The 24,301-nt window shown below is 50.1% G+C and overlaps 2 protein-coding genes and 1 long non-coding RNA gene across 14 annotated transcripts in view; all 3 read left to right on the top strand.

Annotated features, from left to right (window-relative positions):
• Nucleotides 1-3,457, top strand: part of PSEN1 (presenilin 1) — a 69,964-nt gene extending 66,507 nt beyond the window's left edge. For 4 of the 5 annotated variants that reach the window (XM_034992918.1, XM_034992917.1, XM_034992916.1 and 1 more), the window contains 2 exons: nt 237-355; nt 2,195-3,450. In XM_034992918.1, coding sequence (XP_034848809.1) covers nt 237-355; nt 2,195-2,350 — 275 coding nt within the window. In that variant the 3' untranslated portion in view covers nt 2,351-3,450. Of the gene's footprint in view, nt 1-236; nt 356-2,194 lie in introns of all 5 variants that reach the window. The other variant, XM_034992914.1, reaches the window with a different exon arrangement.
• A 12,678-nt stretch (nt 3,458-16,135) lies between these two features.
• Nucleotides 16,136-17,865, top strand: LOC118002217. Its single transcript, XR_004676989.1, has 3 exons — nt 16,136-16,182; nt 17,360-17,459; nt 17,803-17,865. It is a non-coding gene; the product is annotated as an uncharacterized LOC118002217 (long non-coding RNA).
• A 1,634-nt stretch (nt 17,866-19,499) lies between these two features.
• Nucleotides 19,500-24,301, top strand: part of PAPLN (papilin, proteoglycan like sulfated glycoprotein) — a 95,930-nt gene continuing 91,128 nt past the window's right edge. For 5 of the 8 annotated variants that reach the window (XM_034993357.1, XM_034993355.1, XM_034993358.1 and 2 more), the window contains exons 1-2: nt 20,063-20,563; nt 22,210-22,466. In XM_034993357.1, coding sequence (XP_034849248.1) covers nt 22,413-22,466 — 54 coding nt within the window. In that variant the 5' untranslated portion in view covers nt 20,063-20,563; nt 22,210-22,412. Of the gene's footprint in view, nt 19,577-20,062; nt 20,564-22,209; nt 22,467-24,301 lie in introns of those variants that run through there. The other 3 variants (XM_034993354.1, XM_034993353.1, XM_034993356.1) reach the window with 3 other exon arrangements.

Genomic DNA, 24,301 nt, shown 5'->3' with positions numbered 1-24,301 from the left:
AGCATCTACTGTTAAAGACTCCAGAGTTAGCTACATAAAATCCGAAATTCATATTGGAGAGAACCAAAAAGGAAAACCTAGCTAAAGCCGAATTTTATGTATCATTTACTGTTTTCTCATTCAGTACAGGATGGAATGTGGCAGTGGCTTTTTTTTTTTCTTTTTTTTTTTTGCGGCAGTTACATTTTTGAGTTGATCTCAAAGAGTGACAAACTTCATAATTTTTCTTTTTTTAGGAGGAGTAAAACTTGGATTAGGAGATTTCATTTTCTACAGTGTTCTGGTTGGTAAAGCTTCTGCAACAGCCAGTGGAGACTGGAACACAACCATAGCCTGTTTTGTAGCCATATTAATTGTAAGTATACACTAATAAAAACATGTCCCAGCTCCTCATCTCAAAACTCTGATTATGTCATCCTTTTAAGGTGGTCCATTTTAACCCCAGCTGGGCTGAATGTGCCAGTCACCTGGAGAGCTTTAAAAAAAAAATTGAAACTTACCTGAATAGGTTGCCACCTGGCCACCCATTAAAATCACCTGGGAGCTTTTAGAACTATGCATCCCTGCCCTGAGTTTGTTTTTTGTTTTGTTTTGTTTTTTTAAGTTTTATTTAAGTAATCTCTACACCCAATGTGGGGTTTGAACTCAGAACCCTTACATCAAGAGTTGCATGCTCCTCCGACTGAGCCAGCCAGGGGCCCCTGCCCTGAGATATTTAAAGTTTTAATTGTGTGTGGGGTTTTTTTGTTTGTTTTTTTAAGAAGTTCCCTGGAAAGTTCTGATAGGCACCTCTGATTAGGAACCGCTGTTCAACCAGGCAGCATAGATATATAGGAAGTTAGCTGTGTTAGATCAGTCTTAAAGGGGTACTTGGATCCTTACTTATAGTCCCTGAGTGTGGTGGTGATTTTGCCTTTAATGCCACAACCTGCAGCAGATGGTGCTCCTTGGGCAGCAAGTATGAGGCAAGAAAAGCTAACACAATGCATGATGCCATATAGATCTTGCTTTTAGTGTCACAACATGAACCTTGAAGCTTTCAAAACTATAAGTAAGTCATAAGATATATCTTATTGGTATTTTTGCTAAAGATGCTGTGTCTTTGGTATATGTGAGTGAAGTTAGATGAGAGTCTCTTATGCATTTATTTTATGATGACATCTGTCATTTGTCATGATAATAAAACCAGTTAAAATTTTTCATGTGTTTCATTTTTCTTTTGAGGTTAGTTTTCTGGATGTGTGGTATCTTTTAAGAAGAAAATTACTTATTCTGGATAAAGCTGAAATGATGCTCAGTTTTCAGACCTTGTCTCAATAGCTAGGGTAAAAGGACAATATTATATGACTGCTCTGTGTTTACAGGTATTCTTCCACTTTCTGAAAGTTCACTTAGCTATTTTTGCTAACCAAAAGAAATACAAGGAGGATTTTTGCCTTTTTTTTTTTTAATTCATGAGAGACAGAGCGAGAGAGAAAGGCAGAGGGAGAAGCAGGCTCCCAAGGAGCAGGGAGCCCGATGCGGGACTCGATCCCAGGACCCTGAGATCATGACCTGAGCCGAAGGCAGACGCTTAACCATCTGAGCCACCCAGGCGCCCGAGGATTTTTGCTTTTACAAAAAAAAAAAAAACATTCCCATACTAATGGTCTTTCATAAGAGTGAAGTGGCATAATTCAAACTCTGAGAAAATGGCGATACGCTTCACTTCATGCCATTTTGGCTTACAAAAGGCTTCATAGGAATGCTCTACTTTCAGATAGTGAGAGAAACCTATGTATGCATCATAAACTTTTACTGGCTTATTCTGTGAGCACCTCTTTGCCCCCATACAACACAGAGGATGCTTTTCACCTCTGGGATTTTAGCCAGCCAAACTAAACTCACAGTAGCTGACTCAATATTTTAGATAGAAATGTCAGTTATTTAAAATAGTTTTACTTATTTTTGGGTTCTATTTCTTACCTACAATTAGGGGGTGAAGTATCAACTGTGTGCATTATGAACTCTATGCTGCAAAGGAAAATAAATGTTTCCAAATTTAATTTTAAAAAGTGTCCTAAAATTTAACCTCAAAGGATAGTATTCAATTCAGTGAACTAAATTAAGACCAGGACTTGTGATGGGGTTGTTTTTACATGAAATACTTCCATACTTTTGTCTGAGTCGGTGTCTTTTCCCCTCCTCTCCACAGGGTTTGTGCCTTACATTGTTACTCCTCGCCATTTTCAAGAAAGCATTGCCAGCTCTTCCGATCTCTATCACTTTTGGGCTGGTTTTCTACTTTGCCACAGATTATCTTGTACAGCCCTTTATGGACCAGTTAGCATTCCATCAATTTTATATTTAGCATATTTGCAATTAGAATCCCATGGATTTTTCTCCTTTGACTATAATGAAATCTGGGGAGGACAAAGATGATTTTCCTGTGTCCACATCTAACAAAGGCAAGATTCCCAGCTGGACTTTTTGCAGCTTCCTTCCAAGTCTTCCTGACCACCTGTACCATTGGGCGCTGGAAGGAGGGATCTACAGAAAATGATTTGGACATACGTCATTGTGATGGACTGAGTCCCTCGGTGCAAAAACTACCAGATTTGAGGGACAAGGCTGAGGAGAAGGGACGGACCATGAAGTTGCTGTGCTCCCACCAGCAGCGTAACCCTTGGTCACAGGTGGATTTTACCAACACTGCAGACTCTCAGGACTACCATTACCAAGAAATTAAATGGCGTGGTTTAAACCAAACAGGACTCTTCATCTTAAACTACATGTTGAAGATCAACCTAATAAACCTGTCTTGAATTCTGAACCTTTTCCAGAGGTACTGTAAGGAGAGCGGGCACCAGCAGCAAGATGAAAAGATTTTTGAAAAGGGGCTCCAACTTTCAGACCTTTTTGCTGCAGACTTACCATTTTTAGATAAGACTTTTTTTTTTCACCTTGAGTCAAGTCAGGTGTATAGGTTGATTTTTGAAAAGTCTCGTTTTCAAGCACTGAAACTCAGTACCATCAACGGTTGCCATTTCTTCCCATGGCCAGTCTGAACTGATTTGAGGTTGCTTTATCCTAAAAGTCTTAACCTCAGGTTCCAAATTCAGTAACTTCTGGAAAGAATGGAACTGTATCCACATGGTTTCCTATCAGCCTTAGGTGCTGGATTTTCCACCAAATTCTTTATTTTTAGACATGCTTGTAGGTTCACGTGCCCCTGGATGCTTCCATTCTTCCCGTCTCTCCCTGACTCCCCCGTAAGCATTCTCTTATACAGCAAATGAGACAGCTCTGTTGTGGTAACAGATGATCCAGTTACTCTAGAATTTTACTCTTTGTGTGGTGCAAAGAATGTGTTATGAATCAGTGCTGTCAGCCTCGCTGTCATAATTTCTTCAGTAGCAAATACAATGTGTGCCCTAAGACAGTGGAATTAAAGAAGAGTAAAATGGCTGGTGAAGCACTTTTTGTCCTGGTTTTTCTTTTTTCTTTTTTTTACTACAATCCATTGTCTCTGACTGTGGGTCGGAATTTGAATCAACAGCCAAAAGCTGGTAGTTTATAAAGTCAGTTGTGTCAGTACAAAGTAAGAGTTTGGAGAAAGCTATGATTTTACTCCGTGAGCCGTGCATGGGAGGACCTAGGGTCAGGAGGAGAACCAGCTGCCAAGAAGAGAAAGAAGGGGCCTCTAATAGCCAATGGGACAAAATGAGCTAACATGCCGTGGGCAGATGTTAAGGAGGAGAACCAAGATATTCCTCAAGAACCTCCCAGTGGGTGTTTTGTGCTTTCCCTTCTGCCTTACCTTTCATTTCAGTGTACCTTTGAACTGGGCTGTCAGGCTGAGGCCCAGGGCAACTCAGCTGGGGACATGAACAGAGCCATCAGCCTGTGGGCACATGCCTCCTCTAAGCAAAGCTTTGCTGGGTACAACCCTTCTTCTACCACTGACCGCCCTTAGCCATGGTGATCAGACTGCAAGCATTTGTGAGAAACTTAGTCTCTCCTTGTGGCTGAACAGAAAGGCCAGCTTTTCTTCTTGTGCCTGCTTTCTCTCCAGCCTATCATGTGATCTGGTTTCTGGTTCTCCTTGGAGTTTAGAATATCTGTTTTCTGTCACAGAATATTATAAACTAACTTTAGCAGTAGTGTGCTGGTCATAACCGGAGTGTAAGTAAAAACTGGCTCTCAGTAGGTGGTTGAGAACTGCAGGAAAAACAAAAAACAAGTGCTCTGCACAGGAAGAGTGGGGCTTAAAGTAGTAGGTTCGCTCATCTCTATCTTTGTGTAGCTCCTTCTTTCCAAGATTCTCTCTTTTTCCTTAGATATGTAGCAATGTGGGTATTATCTTCTAGAAAGACACATGAATCAACCACTACAACAAAGCCACCTGAACGTGTTTGCAACTTGAGGCAGGCCTGAGGGAGCCCTGATCTAGAGTAGTTTATTTGTGCAAAGGTCCCAGAAGTACCGTATCTTTTGTGAAAGGTTCATCCCAGAAGAGGGTATGTGGTGTGAGTGTGACCAAGACCATCCTTTGTATCACTGTCCTGTGTAGAAAGACTGCAATAAAACTCACTTTCTACAAGACGGAACTACATCTCAGCATGGAGAGAACTCCTCTTCTTTCCTGAGACCCCCAATTTCAGATGCAGAACTTTTTGCCTCGGAACTTTCTTCTTAGGGTCAATTCAGTTGTTTCTGAAATATCAAAATGCTAGTCTTCCACCATAAAAATAGATTGTCACAGGGAGCACAGTACCAAGTCCGCTGCAGACGTGCCCTCACCCAGGGTAGGGGTGGCTGCAGGGCCACTGAAGAGGAGGAAGAAGAGTGGCCACTGATGTCTGAGCCTGACTGGCTCACAGAATACAGAGTGTTTAAATATGGAAGGTTGCTACAAACTAGCCTGTGGGCATACTGACCATATTTGGAAGATCTGTGGGCCTTTTTTTCAAAGAGGAAGAGCTTGCTTTTCCTGTTTTTGATTCTCACTAGGTTAGCGTGTGGTCCAGGGATCACAGCTTTTACTGTAAATGATTAAATTTCTTGATGAGAACAAAGCTTTCTAAGCAACTTGGAAGAAAACTGTAAGTGAATGATTTATTGACTTCACTGCAGAAGCAACAGCTAGAGAGGTAGTCTTCCCTCACTTTTAAACTCCTGGATCCCCAGTTTTTAAAGTCCCTTGATTTTAAAAACTCTCCTTCCATGACCGATGTCTATGCAGTAAGCTTAGTGCTTGTCTTTACTTGGCCTCAAAATTTATATAGTAGTCTTGGTCATAATTTGTAGAATGTGAGACAAAAGTTAAGCTCCCGGGCACCTGGGTGGCTCAGTTGGTTGAGCGACTGCCTTCAGCTCAGGTCATGATCCTGGAGTCCCGGAATCGAGTCCCGCATCGGGCTCCCCGCTCGGCGGGGAGTCTGCTTCTCCCTCTGACCCTCCCCCCTCTCATGCTATCTCTATCTCATTCTCTCTCTCAAATAAATAAATAAAATCTTAAAAAAAAAAAAAAGTTAAGCTCCCACATAAGATCTTCCACCTGCGTCTCAAGCAAGTCTCTGGTCCTGACCCCCAGGGCCTAGCCTTGCATATTCACCCATTCACGATCTAGCCCAGAAACCACTATGAAGAGATTAATTCAGCATCTTCAATGTGCCTGGCATGGTGCTGGAGTCTAAAGATGCGAAGATGAATAAGATGTATCCTCAGAATGCAGCTATAGTTTCCTGTTTGCTGATAGATGCCGTCTTTAACTTCTCTAAAATATCAGGTACTTGTCAGTAACCCCTTTTCATGGTTACCCTTTGATGTTATAAAGGTGACTTGATTCTCCCAGGAACTACTCCTTTCAGTAAAGTACTCCTTTTTCTCTACTTGCTTTTGGATGGTCTATAACAGTCTGACCTGCCGTTCTAGAACCTTACCTCTGGGGGAACCACAAAGGTGACTCGGGGCGGGGGTGGGGGGGACTTGAAAACTGGACATTTAGTCTTGCCCTGGGATAAAACGATATCATCATCATGAGTTTGAGCCCCGAAGTGATCCTTGTGATCTTCTTGCTTCTCTTTAAAATCCCCCAAGCACAGGAGATTAAAAACAGTGGTTTCAGCTCTTCACGGCCCTCGGTGAAGTTGCTGAGCAGAGTGTTCCTAACCACGCTGTCATCACGCTCACCTCCTGAATCATTTGGATGCCATCCTCTGAACGCCCTCTGTGATAGGAAAAACCTCAGATGCACGTATTAAAAACCAGCTAAGTGCTGAAATGAACCCTTTTCTCGGACTGTTTTCTGGGGCCTTGGTCAGCTGCCACATTGCCCTGAGGAAGTAGCGGGGTCCACCCTGGGCCCTGGAGCTGGTGTTGGCACTTCAGCCCAGGTGCGGAGCAGGAAGGGTTTCCCCGGAAGCAATTTTCCTTTGTAAAAGGGCAGCTTCAAAATCAACTGTAGAAAGTAGTGAGTGCAGGATTGTTGACGGTGGGATGGGGAGGTGCTGGCTGCAGGTTTCAGCGGGATCATTTACATGCTTGGCGTCTGGCTTTTGCTTCTACAGACACTGCTTTGTACGTGATTCAGACAGACTGTGACTACATCTTTTTTAAATACCTTTTGAATTCTTGGTAAGATATAATTTTGATAGATGATTGCAGATTTTCCTGTCTTGTCAAATTAATAAAGACTGCATGAATCCAGCTGTGCTAATTTTCTTACATGGAAGTATTATAATGTGTAACTTTGAGAACTGTTGAACCTTTAGCAGGAAACAGTTAAATACAAAAGCATTGTGTCTGTTACTCATAGTGGGAGTGGAATGGATCAGAGCAAAACACGGATCATGTTTTGAAAGTCTCAAAACAACTATTCTTAATACTTAGTTTCTGAAAATATTTTTTTCTAAAAAAATCAGTTGATGTAAAAGCTGTCAAAAAAACTTATGGAACGTGTATGTTGTAGTACAATGCAGATATTTTATGTACTGGAGGATTGATTATCTTTTCAAAATTATGGGGGCAGCTGGCTGGCTCAGTTGGTAGAGCATGCAACTCTGGATCTCAGGGCTGTGAGTTCAAGCCCCAGGTTGGGTGTGGAGCCTACTTAAAAAAAAAAAGCAAAACCAAAAAAAATTATGTAGGTCACATCAATGGAAAAAAGCAACATTACATGTATTGATAGTCCTGTCAGTTTCCTAAAACTCGGCAAAACCTTTTGTTTCTAACGGTGAATAGCATATAAAATATTGGGAATTACTGATCAGAAATAAGATGGTGAAAAAAAAAAATAAGATGGTGGGCAGGCACCTAGGTGGCTCAGTCAGTTAAGCGTTTGCCTTTGGCTCAGGTCATGGTCTTAGGGTCTTGGGATCCAGCCCCGTGTTGGGCTCCCTGCTCAGTGGGGAGTCTGCTTCTCCCTCTCCCTCTGCCCCTCCTCCCCCTGCTCGTGCTTTCTCTCCCTCAAATAAATAAAATCTTTTTTTTTTTTTTTTTTTGCTCCCTGCTGAGCAAGGAGCCTGATGCCATACTTGATCCCAGGACCCCGGGATCATGACCTGCGCTGAAGGCAGACACTTAACCGACTGAGCCACCCTGGTGCCCCAAATAAAATCTTAAAAAAAAAAAAAAAGATCGTACAGGAAAACCAAAGTTGGCTATTGTCTTCAGAAAGAACATATAAGAGCTACACTGGCTAAGAGCATCAATCCGCAGGGAAGGTGTTCATTCCTTCCTTTGGGAATCACAGACATCATTTGCTTTTATGAATCTCATAGGCCATGTCACTAGAGTCCGCCACAGAAATACCATGATTTGTTCTCATCAGCTGGGAGAGGTTTCTGATTTTTCGGGTTCTTTTTTTTTTTTTTTTTTTTAAGATTTTATTTATTTATTTGAGAGAGAGAGAATGAGAGACAGAGAGCATGAGAGGGAGGAGGGTCAGAGGGAGAAGCAGACTCCCTGCTGAGCAGGGAGCCCGATGCAGGACTCGATCCCGGGACTCCAGGATCATGACCTGAGCCGAAGGCAGTTGCTTAACCAACTGAGCCACCCAGGCGCCCCGATTTTTCGGGTTCTTAAAGAGAATGAAGAATGTCCTCAAGCAGGGTTGAGAAGCAAGAATAATGAGGTTGGATTTCCTAGCATCACTAAGGTAAGTACCACAGTCTTCTGTAGCCCAGCCATTTTCTCTGGAGACTCTTCTGTGTGCTCTGTATGTGTGTGGTGAGGGAGTCCTTGCCCACCAATAGCTTAGGATCTGGTTAAAAGTGAGAGGACAGCATATGTGAGTAACAAGTACAGTGTTGACTCATTACATCATTTGGGAGTGCAAAGCAACAGATCCACAAAAGACAGGGTTTAAGATCAGAATGTTTTCCAGAAACAAAGTTGGAACCAAGTTTGAAAAAAAGGGAAGATTCTGAATTGGCATTAAGATGAAGGACATTCACCAAAAAATCAGGAAGGAAGAAGTATGTGAGAGACACCCAAGGATAATTGGTTTTTTAATTAAAGTGATGATTTACCCAGAGGAAAACCCAATCAGCTAACTAAATCTGTTTCCATATTTACTGAGAATATACCTTCTTCATTAGATGACTTGTAGAAACCATGGAGAATGTAACCTGGCCTACCACAGGGGTCTTTCAGCACAGGGACCTCTTAATCTTGATCAAGATTGATTCTCTTACAGGGGCTCGTCCTTCTGTGCCTCATATGCCACACCCTCTAAAGGGGAGAAATGGAAGAGCCTCAAACCAAGTTTGTTGGAGTCTTAATTCCTTTTTTTTTAAAGATTTTATTTTTAAGTAATCTCTACACCCAACATGGGGTTCAAACTCACAACTCTGAGATCAAGAGTCACATGCTCCACCAACTGAGCCAGCCAGGCGCTCCAGTGGAGTCTTGATTCTTAGGACAAGGGGTGACATACTCTTGCTGCCACTGTTTGTCCTTTTTCCCCCCTAAAATTGTTTTAATTATGTAGTAACCCCAGGTCAATTCCTCATGGGAAAGAGGAAAGGATTTTGTTACCCCTCTACCCATAGCATATCTTCAGGTGGACTGCAGGTAAGATTCTGATTGTGATTAGTTTTCTAGGGTAGCAGACCTAGTCAAGTGCACTAAACTCAGCGATATCAGGGCTCCTGGGTGGCTCAGTCGGTTGAGGGTCTGCCTTTGGCTCAGGTCATGATCCCAGAGTTCTGGGATCGAGCTCCGCATAGGGCTCCCTGCTTGGCAGGGAATTTGCTTCTCCCTCTCCCAGCCATTTCCCCTGCTTGTGCGCTCGTGCTTGCTCTCTCTCTCCCTGTCAAATAAATAAAATCTTAAAAAAATAAATAAACTCAGTGATATGTACAAGGAAGATCTGAAAGTAGAAAAAACTGGGAGCTAGATCACTATATTTACACTACATTTAAATACCTGGATTTAAGCGAGTTCTTTAAGGGCTGGCACATCCCCTCTGGATAGGGCTATCACAGGGATGGATACAGAGTAGTCTCTCAAATACCGAGAGAGACTGAGGAGAGATTTCAGGGACTTCATCCTGCATCTAGATTTTCGAAGATTTTGTCCACCAAGTATTGTAACTCATCAGGCAGTAGTTTTTCTTTACTAATCGGATTTGCCTACATATGCCATAAAATAGCGTAAGGCTTGTTTAGTGAGGTGACTGGGTTTTACTTGCGAATGTATGATTTCTTAAGATTTTCTCAAACGCTGAACACGACCTCTCTGCCATCCTTCTGCCGGGGTGGGTTTCCCACGCTTCCCCCGCCCCTTTCCCTCCTAGTTCAGGGGTCTTCTCTGGAATAACGCAGCCAGAAGGTCATCAGTTAAGAAACATCGTCAGGCTTGAGGGCCGTAAAGTGCCCATGGAAGGGGAAGGGCTCTTCTATCCCGGCTGACCCCTGCCTTCACTCGGTCTCTCTCCGGGGGGCGCCCTCCCGGGCCGGGCTGGGAGGGGAGGGCCAGACTTCGTATGTTCTTACTATGGCTCCCCTGGCCGTTCAGAAGGGAATCCCATGAGTGTTTGCTAAGGGAACCCCACAGTGCAGCCAGCTGCCTCGGGGTGAATGTGCTATTGACGGCGCAGCCCGTTGGACTCTGGTGATGCAGGATCGTCTAAGCCAGGGCGCCCCTATGTGTCAGGCGGGCCCGTGGCAAGGACCCCGGCGCAGCCCGCCCTGGGGAGACAAAGGGACCGGGTTTTCTCCCCTGCCCCTGTCCGCAGGTAGCGGGTCCTCTGCAGCCGGCAAGGACCAGATTTCCCCCTTTCCCTCTTGTGCTGTGGATAACTTGGTGAGGTAAGTCACAGACTTGTTACAAGTGATTACGCAACTTTGGTCGTTAACGATGGGTGACTCACCAAGGCACTCCAAGCCTATGATAATTGTGGCATGAATTGATTTTCGTTTTTAAGTCAAATGCACTGGTCAACAGTTTTGTGAGGGGAGGCAGGCGATCTGACCCCGAGAGGCCCGTCCCAGTTGGAGGTCCCGGGTGAGCAGGCGGGGGCTGCCGGGGCACCGGGCTCCCTGGCCCCCGGGAAGGCCCTCCAGCTCGTCTCCCCGGGCAGCGCTCCAGCCTCCTAGCGGCCGAGGACGAGGAGGAGGGCGAGGCCTGGCCGCCCCTGCACAGGGCCCCTGTCCCGCCCCGGGCGCCGGAGACGAGTCCGACCCCGTTCCCCGTTCCCCATTCCCCATTCCCCAGCTCCCCCAACCCCCGCACTGGCCCAGCCAGCCCAGCTGTTTCCGCAGCCGCGCCCGGACTCGCCCCCGCCGCCCCGGGTTCCGTCTCCGGCTGTGGGGGCCCGGGGCTTCCTTCCACGCCCCTGGGGTCGGACGCTCCTGCGCCTCCCGCAGCCCCCCGGGCCCCGAAGAGGTCTTGTTCACCCCGACGCCTCTGAGCAGGGTGAGGGGGGCCAGTGAGGGCAAGTGCCCGCAGACCGTGGAGGCGTGCCTCCCAGCGGGCCCCCAGGCCCCCCACACCCTCTAGTGGTGTGGGGACCAGCTGGCTGAGCGGTGGGGGGAGCTGGGTGCATGCGATCACCGCCCCATCCTAGGCCTCCTGGGAGTGAGTTGCTCAACAAGTGTTTGGTGAATAAATGATGTAATGGGTGGATTAGGGGTCCACAGGAGGGGATTTCCACGCAGGATGACATAAACAGGCCGTGTGGGGGGAACATGTTTTAAGTAAGAGCAAACATTAACCAATTTTGCCTTTGTTTACAAGGCTGTGCTGGGGATGACCTCTTGGCTTTATCTGCTCAAGAGACCCCCTATTTATAAATAACTGGTCAGATTGAATCCAAACAGGATTCCTCCCCCAGGGCACGCTTGTGACATTGAGAAATATATGGGTTTGTCCAGAGTCAGTGTCACCACATTGAATGCGGAAGGAATAAAGGATAGCACGGTTCTTTTTTTTTTTAAGATTTTATTTATTTATTTGAGAGAGAGAATGAGATAGAGCATGAGAGGGGGCAGGGTCAGAGGGAGTAGCAGACTCCCCGCTGGGCAGGGACTCGATCCAGGGACTCCAGGATCATGACCTGAGCCGAAGGCAGTCGCTTAACCAACTGAGCCACCCAGGGGCCCCAAGGATAGCATGGTTCTTAATACTTGTACTTAACCCTTATTTTTAAAAATTTAATTCAATTAGCCAATATACAGTACATCATTAGTTTCAGATGTAGTGTTCAATGACTCATCAGTTGTGCATAACACCAGTGCTCATCCCATCACCCAGTTACCCCATCCCTCCCACCTCCCCTCCAGCAACCAGTTTGCTTCCCAGAGTCAAGAGTCTCTCATGGTTTGTCTCCCTCTCTGATTTCTTCCCATCAGTTTTCCCTCCCTTCCTCTGTGATCCTCTGCGCTGTTTCTTATGTTCCACATACGATTAACCATCATTTAACCAAGAAAAGCCCCAGAGAAAACTACTTGCCCCATAAAACCAATTCCATTGAGCATTTACTATCAATGTGCCTCGGACACTATACTGAGCCCATCACAAGCACTGTTCCCAGGTCATCCTTATCCCACCTTTCACAGGTGAGAAAATGGAAGCTTGGAGACAATGAGTCACAGCCCCACACTCAGCCACAAGAAAGCGGGAGAGGCGCTGAGCCCAGAGCCTCCGCTTCTTACCTCCAGGATGGAGGCACCCTGCAGACCTGTTTCTGTCAAACTGGGTCACCTCTCTGGGCCTCTGTTTTCTCCTCTGTAAAATGCGGAGTCTGACCATGTTCTTCATGTTTTCTAACTAACGCTCAATAGGGGAACATGAGACCCTGAGGAGCTAGGACCTGGCCCACAGTGACTGCCCCGGGCAGAAATGTCTGGAGTTGAAAAAAAAAGGAGAGAAAAAATTTAATTGTGGGACGCCTGAGTGGCTCAGTCGGTTAAGCAGTCTGCCTTGGCTCAGGGCATGATCCCGGGGTCCTGGGATCAAGCCCCGCTTGCTCAGCAGGGAGTCTGCTTCTCCCTCTCCTCCCTGCTTGCGCTTTCACTATCTCTGTCTTTCTCAAATAAATACATAAAATCTTTAAAAATAAAAAAAGACTTTTTCTAATGTAATTGTATTTCACAGGGTACTTAGTTGTTTTATTCTGGCAAAATATAAAGGTATCATCTGAATCATTTTTAAGTGTGCAGTTCAGTGGTATTTAACACATCCATACCGTTGTGCAGCTCTCAGGACTGACCCCCTCCCCCCTCCTGCACCCCGACAACCGCCATTCCATTTCCCGTCTCTATGAATTAGACTGCCCAGCTACCTCAAATCAGTGGAATCACGCAATAGGTGTCTTTTTGTGTCTGGCTTATTTCTCTGAGCACAATGTTCTCAAGGTTCATCCATGCTGTTGTAGGTTTGTTTTATATAAAAATAAACACAACACCATCATAAACCATTACGAAACATATTTCCCCCCAGCCCCCACATAACATACTCCCAATCTTAAAGTGGATGTTCCACCAAATCTGTGCCTTGTGTATTCCGTGTCTTTCAGTGTCCCCAAGACCACATGCCCCGCTTTGAGAAGCACATCCTTCCCCACTCTGGCCACATGTGTGGCCCCCTCACAGCTGGACTTCAGGGTCTGTGCTGAGTGGCGGCCTGTGTGTGTGTGTGTGTGTGTGTGTATAAGTACATGCGAGCACACCACCCCCCATCTCTCTGCTGCCCTCCTTTGTTCTCAGCCCCGGGGGCTGTTGATTCTTGGGAATTTTCCATTTTAGCTTTTTTTTTTTTTTTTTTGAAATTTACACTAATCCATTGTCTTCCTTTTAAAAATGAAGAAACTGCCATGCAGGAAGGCTAACTTCCAGACGTGTCCCAGCCAATGAGTGGCGATGCCAGACTCCAATCCAGGCCTGTGGACCGCACAGACTCACGCCTTCTCCAACCCCACCGTCTCCCATGCTCCCACATTCATGGCCCACCCATGATGGAATTCAGCAGGCCACCGGCTTCTGTCACTGCCATTAACATTGTGTTAATGTCGTGAACCCCATTTGTAGTTATGTCGTGTTTAATTTTTACAGGTCTACAATCCCTTATTTGCAGTTATGAAATTCAGAAGACTCAAAACTGAAAATTTTCTCCTAAGTTTGTGAGTAAGACCTGGCCTGAACTCGTATGAAGCTATTTAGTGTCTCAATTTAGCTTGTTTAGGTGACTATTTGTATGTTTTGCTGCAGAGCTATAAGTGTGTGTGTGTGTGTGTTTTTAAAGATTATTGATCTGAGAGAGAGAATGGGAGACAGAGAGCATGAGAAGGTAAGGGTCAGAGGGAGAAGCAGACCCCCCGCTGAGCAGGGAGCCCGATGTGGGACTCGATCCCGGGACTCCAGAATCATGACCTGAGCCGAAGGCAGTTGCTTAACCAACTGAGCCACCCAGACGCCCAGTGTGTGTGGTTTTGTTGTTGCTTTTGGTTGGTTAGTTTTGATTAAAGAGGGCTTCCCAACTGTCCTGGAGGTCATATATCATATGCAGTTTCGTAACTTCTAAGAGCTGAAAAATGCTCAATCCTGAAACATATTTGGCTCCAAGAGTTTCTAATAAGGAACTGGGACCTAGATATATATAATACGGTTTTAAAGGCTGTAAAAATAAAAAGCTCAGACCCAGTTTTATGTCTATATATCTTTAAGTGGTGTTATACTTGAAAATAAGGGTCATAGGATAACAGGTCCATAAATTACTGAAGTTAGAGAAGGTCCCCAGCCACAGCCCCTACCCCCACCAAAGTTAGTAGAATTTCCTTCCTGATTTAACTTGAGTGTTGGGAAGTCCGTTTCTGAATTGAGAGGTGCTGGCCCTCTGACTTTCTGGGTAATGTTTCTAGGCCTTCGGCACAAGGCACAGAGACTTCTCAATTTCCGGGCTGAGAATTATCCAAACACAGAGGGGCTGAAGCAGCAGAGGAGATAAGCAGCACCCTGGGAGTGTGGTGGAGAGAGACCAAGAGGAAAGGATCCAAAAGCGTCAGCAACTGGCCCGTGGGGGTCCCAGTCCAGGGCCCCTCCCTGGCAGCCGACAGGGACAGCAGTGAGAGGCTGAGCCAGACAGGTAGGGTCTGCAGCGAGGGCACAAGGACTCACCCTGTCTCTGCCACTATTGATCGGGGCACCGAGGCCACCGCCACTCAGCCACAGGAGGTCAGGTTTACTCTCAAGGCTGGGGCACCCACCCTGAGCTCAGAGGGATCCTCTAGGCTGGTCCCACACCCCACACTGACCTTTGTGGGGGCCTGGGCCCCGAACCCCTCTCCCACTAGGAAGCAGAGGGTGGGCAAGGCGGGGGGGCTCCTCACACCTGCCCCTTTAATGTCTTCAGGAGCTCATGCAGTGAGTTTCTGCAGAGGATACTGTAGCCCGATCCCTACAGTGTGTGTGCACATGTGTGTGTGTTCCTGTGTGGAAGGAAAGGGATGAGATCTCTCAGGCTGGAGCTGCTGGGTGGGAGCCAAGCAGGACAAGTTTTCTGGAAAGGCCCCTTCTTCCCTCTGTGTTGCTGTCTCCTGACTCTGATCTCCTGCCCCAACTCCAGTTTCTTCACATGGTCTCCCCCTCCCTTCTGGTGCCCTGTCCCAGGATCTGGATGGAGGATGGGGCAGATAGGGTGGGTCCGTGTCAGGCCTGATGTCACTGACGAACATCCCAGGACTTGTTCTTTCTCTCCAGATGGCCCTCATGTCTGCAGGAAGGGTCAGGGGGCCCTATTTCTGTCCCAGCTTTGAGGATAAAACTCCCCTCCAAAGGCCAGGTGGCTTATCTTATGACAGCACTTGTCAGACATAGTGAGCTTTGGACTTCTCACTCTCGTGGTCTTGCTTGGTGTTTCAAGGTCCTGCCTTGGATATGGCAGCAAGAGGGGGAGGAGAACAGATTAGTGTGGGATTTGGAAGCGGAGTCAAGTTGAGGGGCAGACTAAGAAGGAGCATTTACGCTCCCCCCCACCAACCTTCCCCCAGCTTTGACTCTATCAAGGGAAATGGATATATGTGTGGGAGGGTGAAGAAAAGGTAGAGAGAGAAATGGAGAAATCCTCAAATGGGAAGTGTTCTTTTTCCTTTTGGATTCCTAGTGGGCTGGGGCATAGTGGAAATATTTGAATATTCAGGTTGTAAGATTGTTTTATTCTAAATTCACACACAACGCTCCCATGCAATGCCCTCCCTACTAGAATGTGACCTCCCCAAGGGCAGGACGAGGTGCATGTTGGAGCCCATGGCTTGGGAGAGCTGACCGTGTCTCTTCCCAGCCCTGTGGTTTGTGACTTTACCTTGGTAGCTTGAAAACAGACATCAAGTATTTACACCTCGGAAATTTTCTCCTCCAGAGAGCTGCTTGGTAAATGTATAGCAACACTGGACAGGTCTCTCCCCAGCTTCTGGCAGCGTAGGCCGTCAAACGTTCAAGGAATGAATAAACAACCACCAGAAAGAGAAGGAAGAAGAGAAGCAGCATTCTAAGTTCAGGTCCACAAACACCATATGCTGGGTGCCGAAGGGAGATGGAAGACATCTGTTTTTGGGGGGTAGCCCAGCATCTGAATGGGGTTTCCATCTGGGGAACCTGCCCGTTCTTGTTTCTTAGGTCTTGGCAAACAGGGTGCAAGCATGTTCCTGTTGGGGTTGGTATCTACAAGGACCATTCAGGCGATTTTCCGGGGGTGATATGGGTCAGTGTAACCTGCACGAAAGTGGTGGGGGCAGGAGCCCAGTATCCAGTACGACGGTCCTAACCAGAACTGTCCCTGGGCCATGGTCTATGACCTTGGCAGGGACTGCAGCCCTTGTCTGTGCCCGATTCTCTAGCCTTCCTGTCAATTCCATGAGCTCTCCATGTCCTTACTCTAAGCAATGCTTCTGTTTAAGTGAACTACCTCTTTTTCTGTGCATTGCAACCAAGAACCCTGTGTGTCAGGTCCGATTAGATGTGCAAGAGATCTATTAGGGGAGACGCTGTGAAGATAAGCAGGTGGGAGCAGGAACAGGGCTGGCCTTCAGAACGTGATGCAGCCCGATGTGTGGCAACTGGACTCTGTCCTCAGCCATGCTTCCTGCACCGTGCTCTCTTGAGGGACATCCTCACGGCTGCCACCAACCTCTGGTACAGGGCACAAGGTGGGGGGTTGGGGGGGGGACGATAGATCCCTGACCTTGCAAAGTCCACAGTTGAGAGGGAGAAAGAGAGACAAATGTATCATTGCCGCTGTTCCAAATTGCAAACCCCGCGCTGGGGGAGCACAGAGGCAGGCCGACGGGAAGGCTTCCTGGAAGTGGCGCATCCTGGGAGCCCTGAGGTTTTGCCTTCTCCCTTCTCTCTCCAGTTTTCCATCCCAACCCAGCCTGACAAAAAGATCTGGCCCCTTATTTCTAGGTGGTGTCCCCAGATCTGCAGTCTGCAGAGATGATCTGGAAGTACGGAATCCAGGATACAGGCAGAGGGAACATGGGGCAGAAGGAACTCACTTTTACTGGCGCTTAGTGGGCTCTTTAGAGAAGCGCTGACTTCCCTACACCACCCTCTGTGGGAGGCTCCAGTGAGCAAGCTGAGGCTTAAGGTGACCTGACTTTCCTAAATTCACACACTACGAGAAGCAGAACAGGTTCCCCAATCTAGGTGTGTCTGCCTCCGAGGGCTGTAGTCCTTCTGCCCCCCACCCCCAGGGGCTACTCAGCCCCCCAAGTGGAAGGGAGTGCGTCCAGGGTCCATACCAGGGCGTGGTATGGGGCCCCGCAGAGGGAGGGGATTTACAATGAGAGGGAAGGTCTCCCACTTTTTCCTGGAATCTTCTTTCTACCTCACCATTTTTTTTTTTTTTTTTTTGTATGTACACTGATTGTGCACACCAGTTTTTGGCACGGAACTCACCACGTCCCTCTGGGGTAGCAGAACCTGAGGCTTGGAGAGGAGGACAACTTGCCTAAGCCAGGAACTGCTCGGGCCTTGCTGGTGGGTCCAAGGCTGCCCCTTAGCACTGTGTGTGGGCGCTGCCTCCCCACCCTCGGGGGCTTCTTTGCAGCAGGGGTGGGGAGTAAGAACTCGTGGGCCGGGGTGTCTGAAAAGGGCTCATTGAGGAAAACCAGGAACAGGCCAGGAAGGAAGGTGGGGCCTCGGCTACCCAGCCCCCACCTTAGCAGAAGAAGCAGCTTCCTCCTCCTTTACGGGGGACCTTTGACCAAGGTCAGAAAATTCCTGGCTTACAGGGGCAGGGAGTGGGGCTTCTTGAATGGAAGAAACTGTTTTCCTCTTTTAGACAGGCTTTGAGTAATTCCATTCCCTTTTCTCTGCCAAGCTTTATCTTTGCCTAAGAATTCGCACCAGTCCCCAGGGGCCCCTGCTACACAGCTGCAGCTGCTTCTCTCTTCATTGATGGGTAAGAAATGGGGCAGATTTAAAATGCTTGTTTTAATAAGCATTTTGTCTGAATATCAGTGACAGCTTAGAGAAATGACCTACAGGAGCTGGGAGGTCTGAACAAGGGGTGGAGACCCGGGGAAGAAATGACCAGTGGCCAGGGTAAGCAAAGGCCTAAAGGCCTAAGAGGATGAGGGAAAGGGACCAGCCTTGTGACCTCCCCACCTCCCATGTGGCCCAGGGCCAATGCTGTTTTCCTAGAGGTAGGTGATTTTCAGGTTCAAAAAAGGGATGGCAGGCAAGAAGTGCCTTTGTTGAGAAAAAGGACAACTAGGAAAGGAAATTAAATTGATCACATTTATTGAGCCCCTACCTTGATCCTACCAAGTGCCCTGGGCACAGGTGATGGGGAGGCAAGATTTATCCTCAGTTTACAGCTGAGTCTGGGAGACTCAGATTCCCACAGAGCGATGCACCATAAACCACCAAAGACAGGGACAGAGACTGAGGGAGCCCGGTGGGGACCGACTCTGCCTGCCATGGTGTGGGGAAGGCTTCTCGAAGAGCCAACATTTGGCCAGGGTCTTGAGGGATGAGTAGGAGTTTGCAAGGTAGAGTGGGCTTCCAGAGTGCATTCTCAGCAGTGGGAAACTGGCTAGGAGGGTAGGAAGCAGCAGCGTATGTGTGGAGAAACTCAGCTGTGGCTGAAGTTCGGGCATATGTTGGAGATAGTGCAGGTTTGGTTCCAAACCACCGCAATAAAGTGAATATTGCAATAAAGTAAGTCAATAAATTTTTTGGTTTCCCAGTGCATATAAAACTTATGTTTACACTATACCGCAGTCTATTAAGTGTGCGATAGCATGTCTAAAAAAAACCAAAAATATTTTTAAGTAAACTGTATGCCCAACGTGGGGCTCAAACTCACAACCCCTGAGATCAAGAGTCCCACGCTCTACCCACTGAGTCAGCCAAGCGCTCCTAAAAAAACAATTTTTTGAATTAAAAAATACTTTACTGCTGAAAAATGCTAACCATCATCTGAGCTTGCAGGGCATCGTAACCACTGATCACCATGAAAAATTTTGAAATATTGCAAGAATTATCAATATATGACAGAGACTCGAAGTGAACAAATGCTGTTGGAAAAATGGATGCCAAGAGACTTGCTCCAGGCAGGGTTGCCACAAACCTTCAGTTTGTAAAAGATGCAATTTATCTGCAAAGCGGAATAAAGCCAATCGCAAAAAAGCCCCCCAAATCCCAAAACAACCCCAGGAGGCCGAATAGAGTGAGGTCTCCCTGTATAGAATTCCAGGGTGTTAGAGGAGCAGAGAGCCTGACACCGAGGTGTGTTGTGAGTTAAGAGGGGCGTGGAGGGGGGATGATACAGAGGTGGGTGACTTAGGCATAGAGGAAATGGGACGGGGTGGTGACTAGTGTCCGCCCAAGAGAGGAAACAGAGTGGAGGGCAAGCCAAGCCCTGGCACAGACCCACGGGGATGCAGCACCGGCCGCTGGGGGTGCCGCTCCACTGGGATTGGGGATGGGTGTCTGCAGAGCCGGGTGGGGGGAGTTGGGGCGGGGAGGCAGCCAGCCAGCGGCAGGGAAAGTCCAACCTCCGCAGGCGTTCCGCGCCGCCAGGCCAGCCTCCCATTCCCAGGGCGGGCACCGACCGAGCGGCACTGCGGGCCCTGCGCGCCCGGAGACAGGTAGGAAAGCCGAGGGACCGGGACCCGGCGGCAGCGGCGGCTCGGCCCGGGGCTGCTGCAGGAACGCGCCCCGCCCGGCCCGCGGGCAGAGCCGCGTCGGAGGAAGTGGGGGACCCCCGAGGAGACCCTGCCTCCGGCTCTGTCCGCCAGGTCACCGCTGGGAGGGGCTGGGAGGTCACCGGCGGGCAGGAGACGCGGGGAGCTACGGGGGCTCGTGCTGGGCAGCCGGACGCGACCCGGGCCCCGCGCCCACGCCGCCCGGCCCTCGGACCTCGCCTCGGTGGGACGCCGTTCCCGCGCCGCCCCGGCACCGGGCTCCGCAGACCGAGCGCGCCCCCACCCCGAGGTGCCGCCAGGGCCCGTGCGTGCCGGGTCGCCCCGGCGCCTCCCGTAGGAAGCGCACCTTTCCGCTTTCGGGGGCTGCACCGGGCGCGTCCCCGGGCGGGTGGAGGGGCTGGGGGCCCGTCCCCGAGCTGGGGTGCGGGCCGCGGGCGCCTCCTCGCGACCGAAGCCGGGCAGATTCCTGAGTAGGGGGCGGACGGGGAAGGGCTTCGCGCCGGCCGCGGGCGTCCGGGTGTCCGCCGGGGGCGGTGGGGGGATGGGGCGCCGGGCGCGCAGGAGCCCCGAGCGCGGGTCCTGGGCCAGCCCCCGCGAGGAGGCGCAGACCTGCTCGGCCGCGGAGCACCCCCGGCCGCTGCTTCGGCCCTGATCGGGCCCCGCCGCGTTCCTCGGGGACACGACGTGAAAAGAGCGCACATTGCCGGCCGGGGGCGCAGCGGGCCGGGCCCTCGTGCAGCTGGGGGAGCCCCGCAGGGTGGTCCGGGGGCCCAAGACCCAGGGCTGGCCCTGGAGTTGGACGGTGTCTTGTTTCTGTTTTTCTCCCAAGTGAATTGAACTAACCTCTCTGGCTTTCGGGACCTCGGGATTGCAGCTGGGGGTCTTGATCTAGTGCAATTGTAGCGGTGGTGGTAGAACCTAGTAGCAGTTGTAAGTACAGTCTTTTCTCCAGTCTCTCCCTGGGCTCTGCTCGCCTCCGTTCCTAAAGGCGGTCTCTTCTAGAGAAGCATCCCTTGTCGCTCATCTAGTCATTGGTTCTCAAACGCGGGCCTCCCCTCTCACACGCTGCCCTTACAGGAGCTGCGGGCGCAGAGCAGAGGTCGGTGGGGGTGGCGGCGTGTGGGAGAGGAGGCAGCACCCCCCTCAAGCCCCCCCCCCCACCTGCTAGCCCCAGGAACCTCTGATTTGACTGTGAAAATGACTAAATGAATCACCGTTTGTGCTAAGTTAACGAAGCATGTACGTCGCTAAATGTGCCAGGTTAAATTTTGCTGAACTTGGCTTAGTATGCTGTTCTGTCCTTGCAAAATGAAGTCATTTTATACTTTAAAAATTTATAACATTGGTAGATTACAGATTTTTAAATTTAAACGTACAAGTCAGCACTTAATGTTTCGTACTGAATGAGCATATTGCTTATGTCATTCTCCAATACAGTGACATGTACACACATGCACATATGCACATGCTGTGCACAGAACACAGCACACTGCACACACACCCTCCTTGCACATTCACGCCGCACTGCACACCTACACTGTGTATACGCACATGCTACACACCTCCTTGGACCTGTGCACACACTACACTCCTCCTGCGGAGTCATCCACAGCCTGCACACTCAGACACCACACTGCATGTACACACACACACACACACACACACACTGGTTACAGAATCGACTTGTGGAGCTTGTGCAGAGAAATGCTGGCTTGGGTTTAAAGTAGGATACAACTGACGTTTTTAAAGCCTTTGAGTTTTAAAAGCATCTTCCGAGACTTTCTTTAAAAATATATATATATTAGGGATGCCTGGGTGGCTCAGTCGGTTAAGCGGCTGCCTTCGGCCCAGGTCATGATCCCAGGGTCCTGGGATCGAGTCCCACATCCGGCTCCTTGCTCAGCAAGGAGCCTGCTTCTCCCTCTCTCTCCTTCTGCTTATGGTGCTCTCTGTCAAATAAAAAATCTTCAAAAAATATATATATATATATTAACGGGCACCTGGGTGGCTCAGTCGGTTGAGTGTCTGCCTTCTGCTCAGGTCATGATCCCAGGGTCCTGGGATCGAGTCCCGCATCGGGCACCCTGCTCAGCGGGAGTCTGCTTCTCCCTCTCCCTCTGCCTCTGCTTGCCTCCCCCTGCTTGTGTGAGCGTGCTCTCCATCAAATAAATAAAATCTTTTAAAAAATTAAGTTTTATTTATTTTTTTAAAGATTTTATTTATTCATTTGACAGAGATAGATACAGCGAGAGAGGGAACACAAGCAGGGGGAGTGAGAGAGGGAGAAGCAGGCATCCCGCGGAGCTGGGAGCCCCATGCGGGGCTCGATCCCAGGACTCTGGGATCATGACCTGAGCCGAAGGCAGACGCTTAACGTCTGAGCCACCCAGGCGCCCCCCAAAAATTAAGTTTTAAAAACAACAGGTATAATGGCTTTTTAAAAAAGACTCTTTTGCTAAATTAAAACCCGTGAGACTGATTGCTTTGATTCTGAACCTGTCCTTCAGCAAGTATTTTTAATTGCCCTCTTTTTTTCCCCTTTGAAATCCTGAAAGAAGGTATTCTTGGACTTTTAGGAGCCAGTAGTAGGCGGGCCTTTTCTCCCCCACGTGAGTGCCACGGCCCACCGAGCCCCGCGGCGTTCCCGCTCGGCCCTCTGCGGCTCTGCGGTCACGGGTGGGCAACGCGGACGGAGGGACGCGCCCCCGCCCGCAGGACCGCGGACCGAGCCCGGGCCCTGTCCCGCCCGCTCCAACCCCGGCCTCTCCCGCAGGCCGAGATGCGGCTGCTCCTGTTCGTGCCCCTCCTGCTGGCCCCGGCGCCCGGGTCCTCGGTGAGTGCCGCCCTGCTCGCTGCTCGGCTCGCGCCCCCCCCCCCTCCCCCGCACAGCGAGGCGGGGGAGAAGCCCCCGCTCCCGGCGGCGAGGGGAAGTTGGTGGGAGAGGCGAGCCCTGGGACCACCCCCAGCTCTTTCAGAAAAAGGGGTGCAGCCTTGAAGCGGTCTGACCACGGGGTGCAGAGCTGCTCTCCCCGCTGCAGGACGCAGTGCGCAGGACTGGCAACTTCCCACCGCCGTCCTCCTTCCGAAGGTGCTGGGTGCACCCTAATGCTGGGACCCCCCCCTCCCCGGGGTGGCCTTCCAAGGTGGAAGGAATGGGCGGGGGTGGTGCTGGCACCAGCCAAAGTGCAGGGCTAGATGGCCCATCCCATCATCTGCTGGGACCCAGTTGAGCTGCCCCTCAGCTTGACTGTGCTTAGAGGTCCCCCTCAACAGTGGGGATTTAGCTCTAGATAGAGCAGGGATGGCCAATAGAACTTTCTGAGATGATAAAAAATGTTCTAAACTGTGCTGTCCAGTAGGATAGACACTTGGTTCTGTGGCCACTGAGTCCATGAAACGTGGCTATTGCCACTGAAGAATTACGTGTTTGATTTGATTTTAATTAACCTAAATAGCCACGTGTAGCTAACCGTTACCACATTATAGTGCAAATTTGGAGAGTGGACACAGGAGTCAACTGGTGATCAGAGTAGCTGTTTTGTTAACGGGGCCCAAAAGACGGGGCTCCCTGGAGAACATACCTGGATCCTGAGGTTATACAAGAAGTCTTCTAGAAGGCAGGACCCACCTCTGCGGAGGGGAGGGTCCATAGAGGTGGGCTTTGTCCTGGATGCTGCTCCTGGCATTGACAGGATGGAGGGCACAGAAGCAGCCAGGTGCCACCCTGCCCCTGGAGAGCTCTTCACAGGGGGAGCCCCACAGCCCTGCCCACCCCTCTGTGAAGCGGGAGGTCCTTGGGGGAGGGCAAGGGAGATGCCACACTGTGGAGTGTGAGTCAGGGATGAGAGGGCTGCACGGGCAGGCCGAGATGGACGTCAGTGGTGCGCGGTGGGCAGGCCTTCAAAGCCCCACTGACCCAGCACCAGCCACAGTCAGAGCGGCAGGTGGGCTAGAGCCCCCCTTTCTCATGTCCTCTCCATCGCCTGCCAGCTCCCCAGTCACCCCTGCCGCCCCGTGGTCCTTGAGGTCCCTGGCACAGGCTTTCCCTGGTGCCCGGCTGCGTGAAGGCCCCCGCTCAGGTGGAGGGGATTGTGGTGCCAGCATCAGGACCCCAGCAGGAAACCCAGGGCCACCCCCTAACTGCTGCTTGACCATAAGCTTGACAGGCCTGAGATTCCCTTTCACTGGGGGGTTATAATCCCCACCCCCAGGTTACTGTGCAGGTGGAACGAGTCAAGGAGTACAAAACGCACTGGGTCCTTAGGTGCTTTCTGCCGTAGAAACAGCTGAGTACCCTTTCCCGGCGCCCTCCTCCCCGCAGCACGTGAGCTCAGGTGGGGCCGCGAACGCTCCTGCGCCCACGCCACGGCTCAGCTGCGCCCTCGTGCTGGCTCTGGCTGGGGGCCGAGCCCCCGCACGGTCCCCCTGAGCGCCGACAGCGGGGAGGGAGGAAGGACGCGCCGCTGCAGCCGCCCGCCGACCCCGGCCCCACCGCCCCAACCCTCTCCCGCGCCCACCCCCGCACCGGGCGGCCCCGGGAGCAGCACGGCAGGAAAGAGGGCCCCAGGCTGCCGTGGAGGGTGCGGGGAGTCGGAGGGGGCGGCGCTGGGTGCGGGGGGCGGCGGGAGCAGGTGCGGACAGGCCAGCGGGAGGGCGGGCAGGCCGAGC

This window comes from Mirounga leonina, unplaced genomic scaffold (genome assembly GCF_011800145.1).
Source record: "Mirounga leonina isolate KUSES-001 unplaced genomic scaffold, KU_Mleo_1.0 Mir_82, whole genome shotgun sequence".
Taxonomy (NCBI): Eukaryota; Metazoa; Chordata; class Mammalia; order Carnivora; family Phocidae; genus Mirounga; species Mirounga leonina.
Note: the sequence above shows the minus strand (reverse complement) of the source record. Positions and strands in the feature narration are given on the sequence as shown.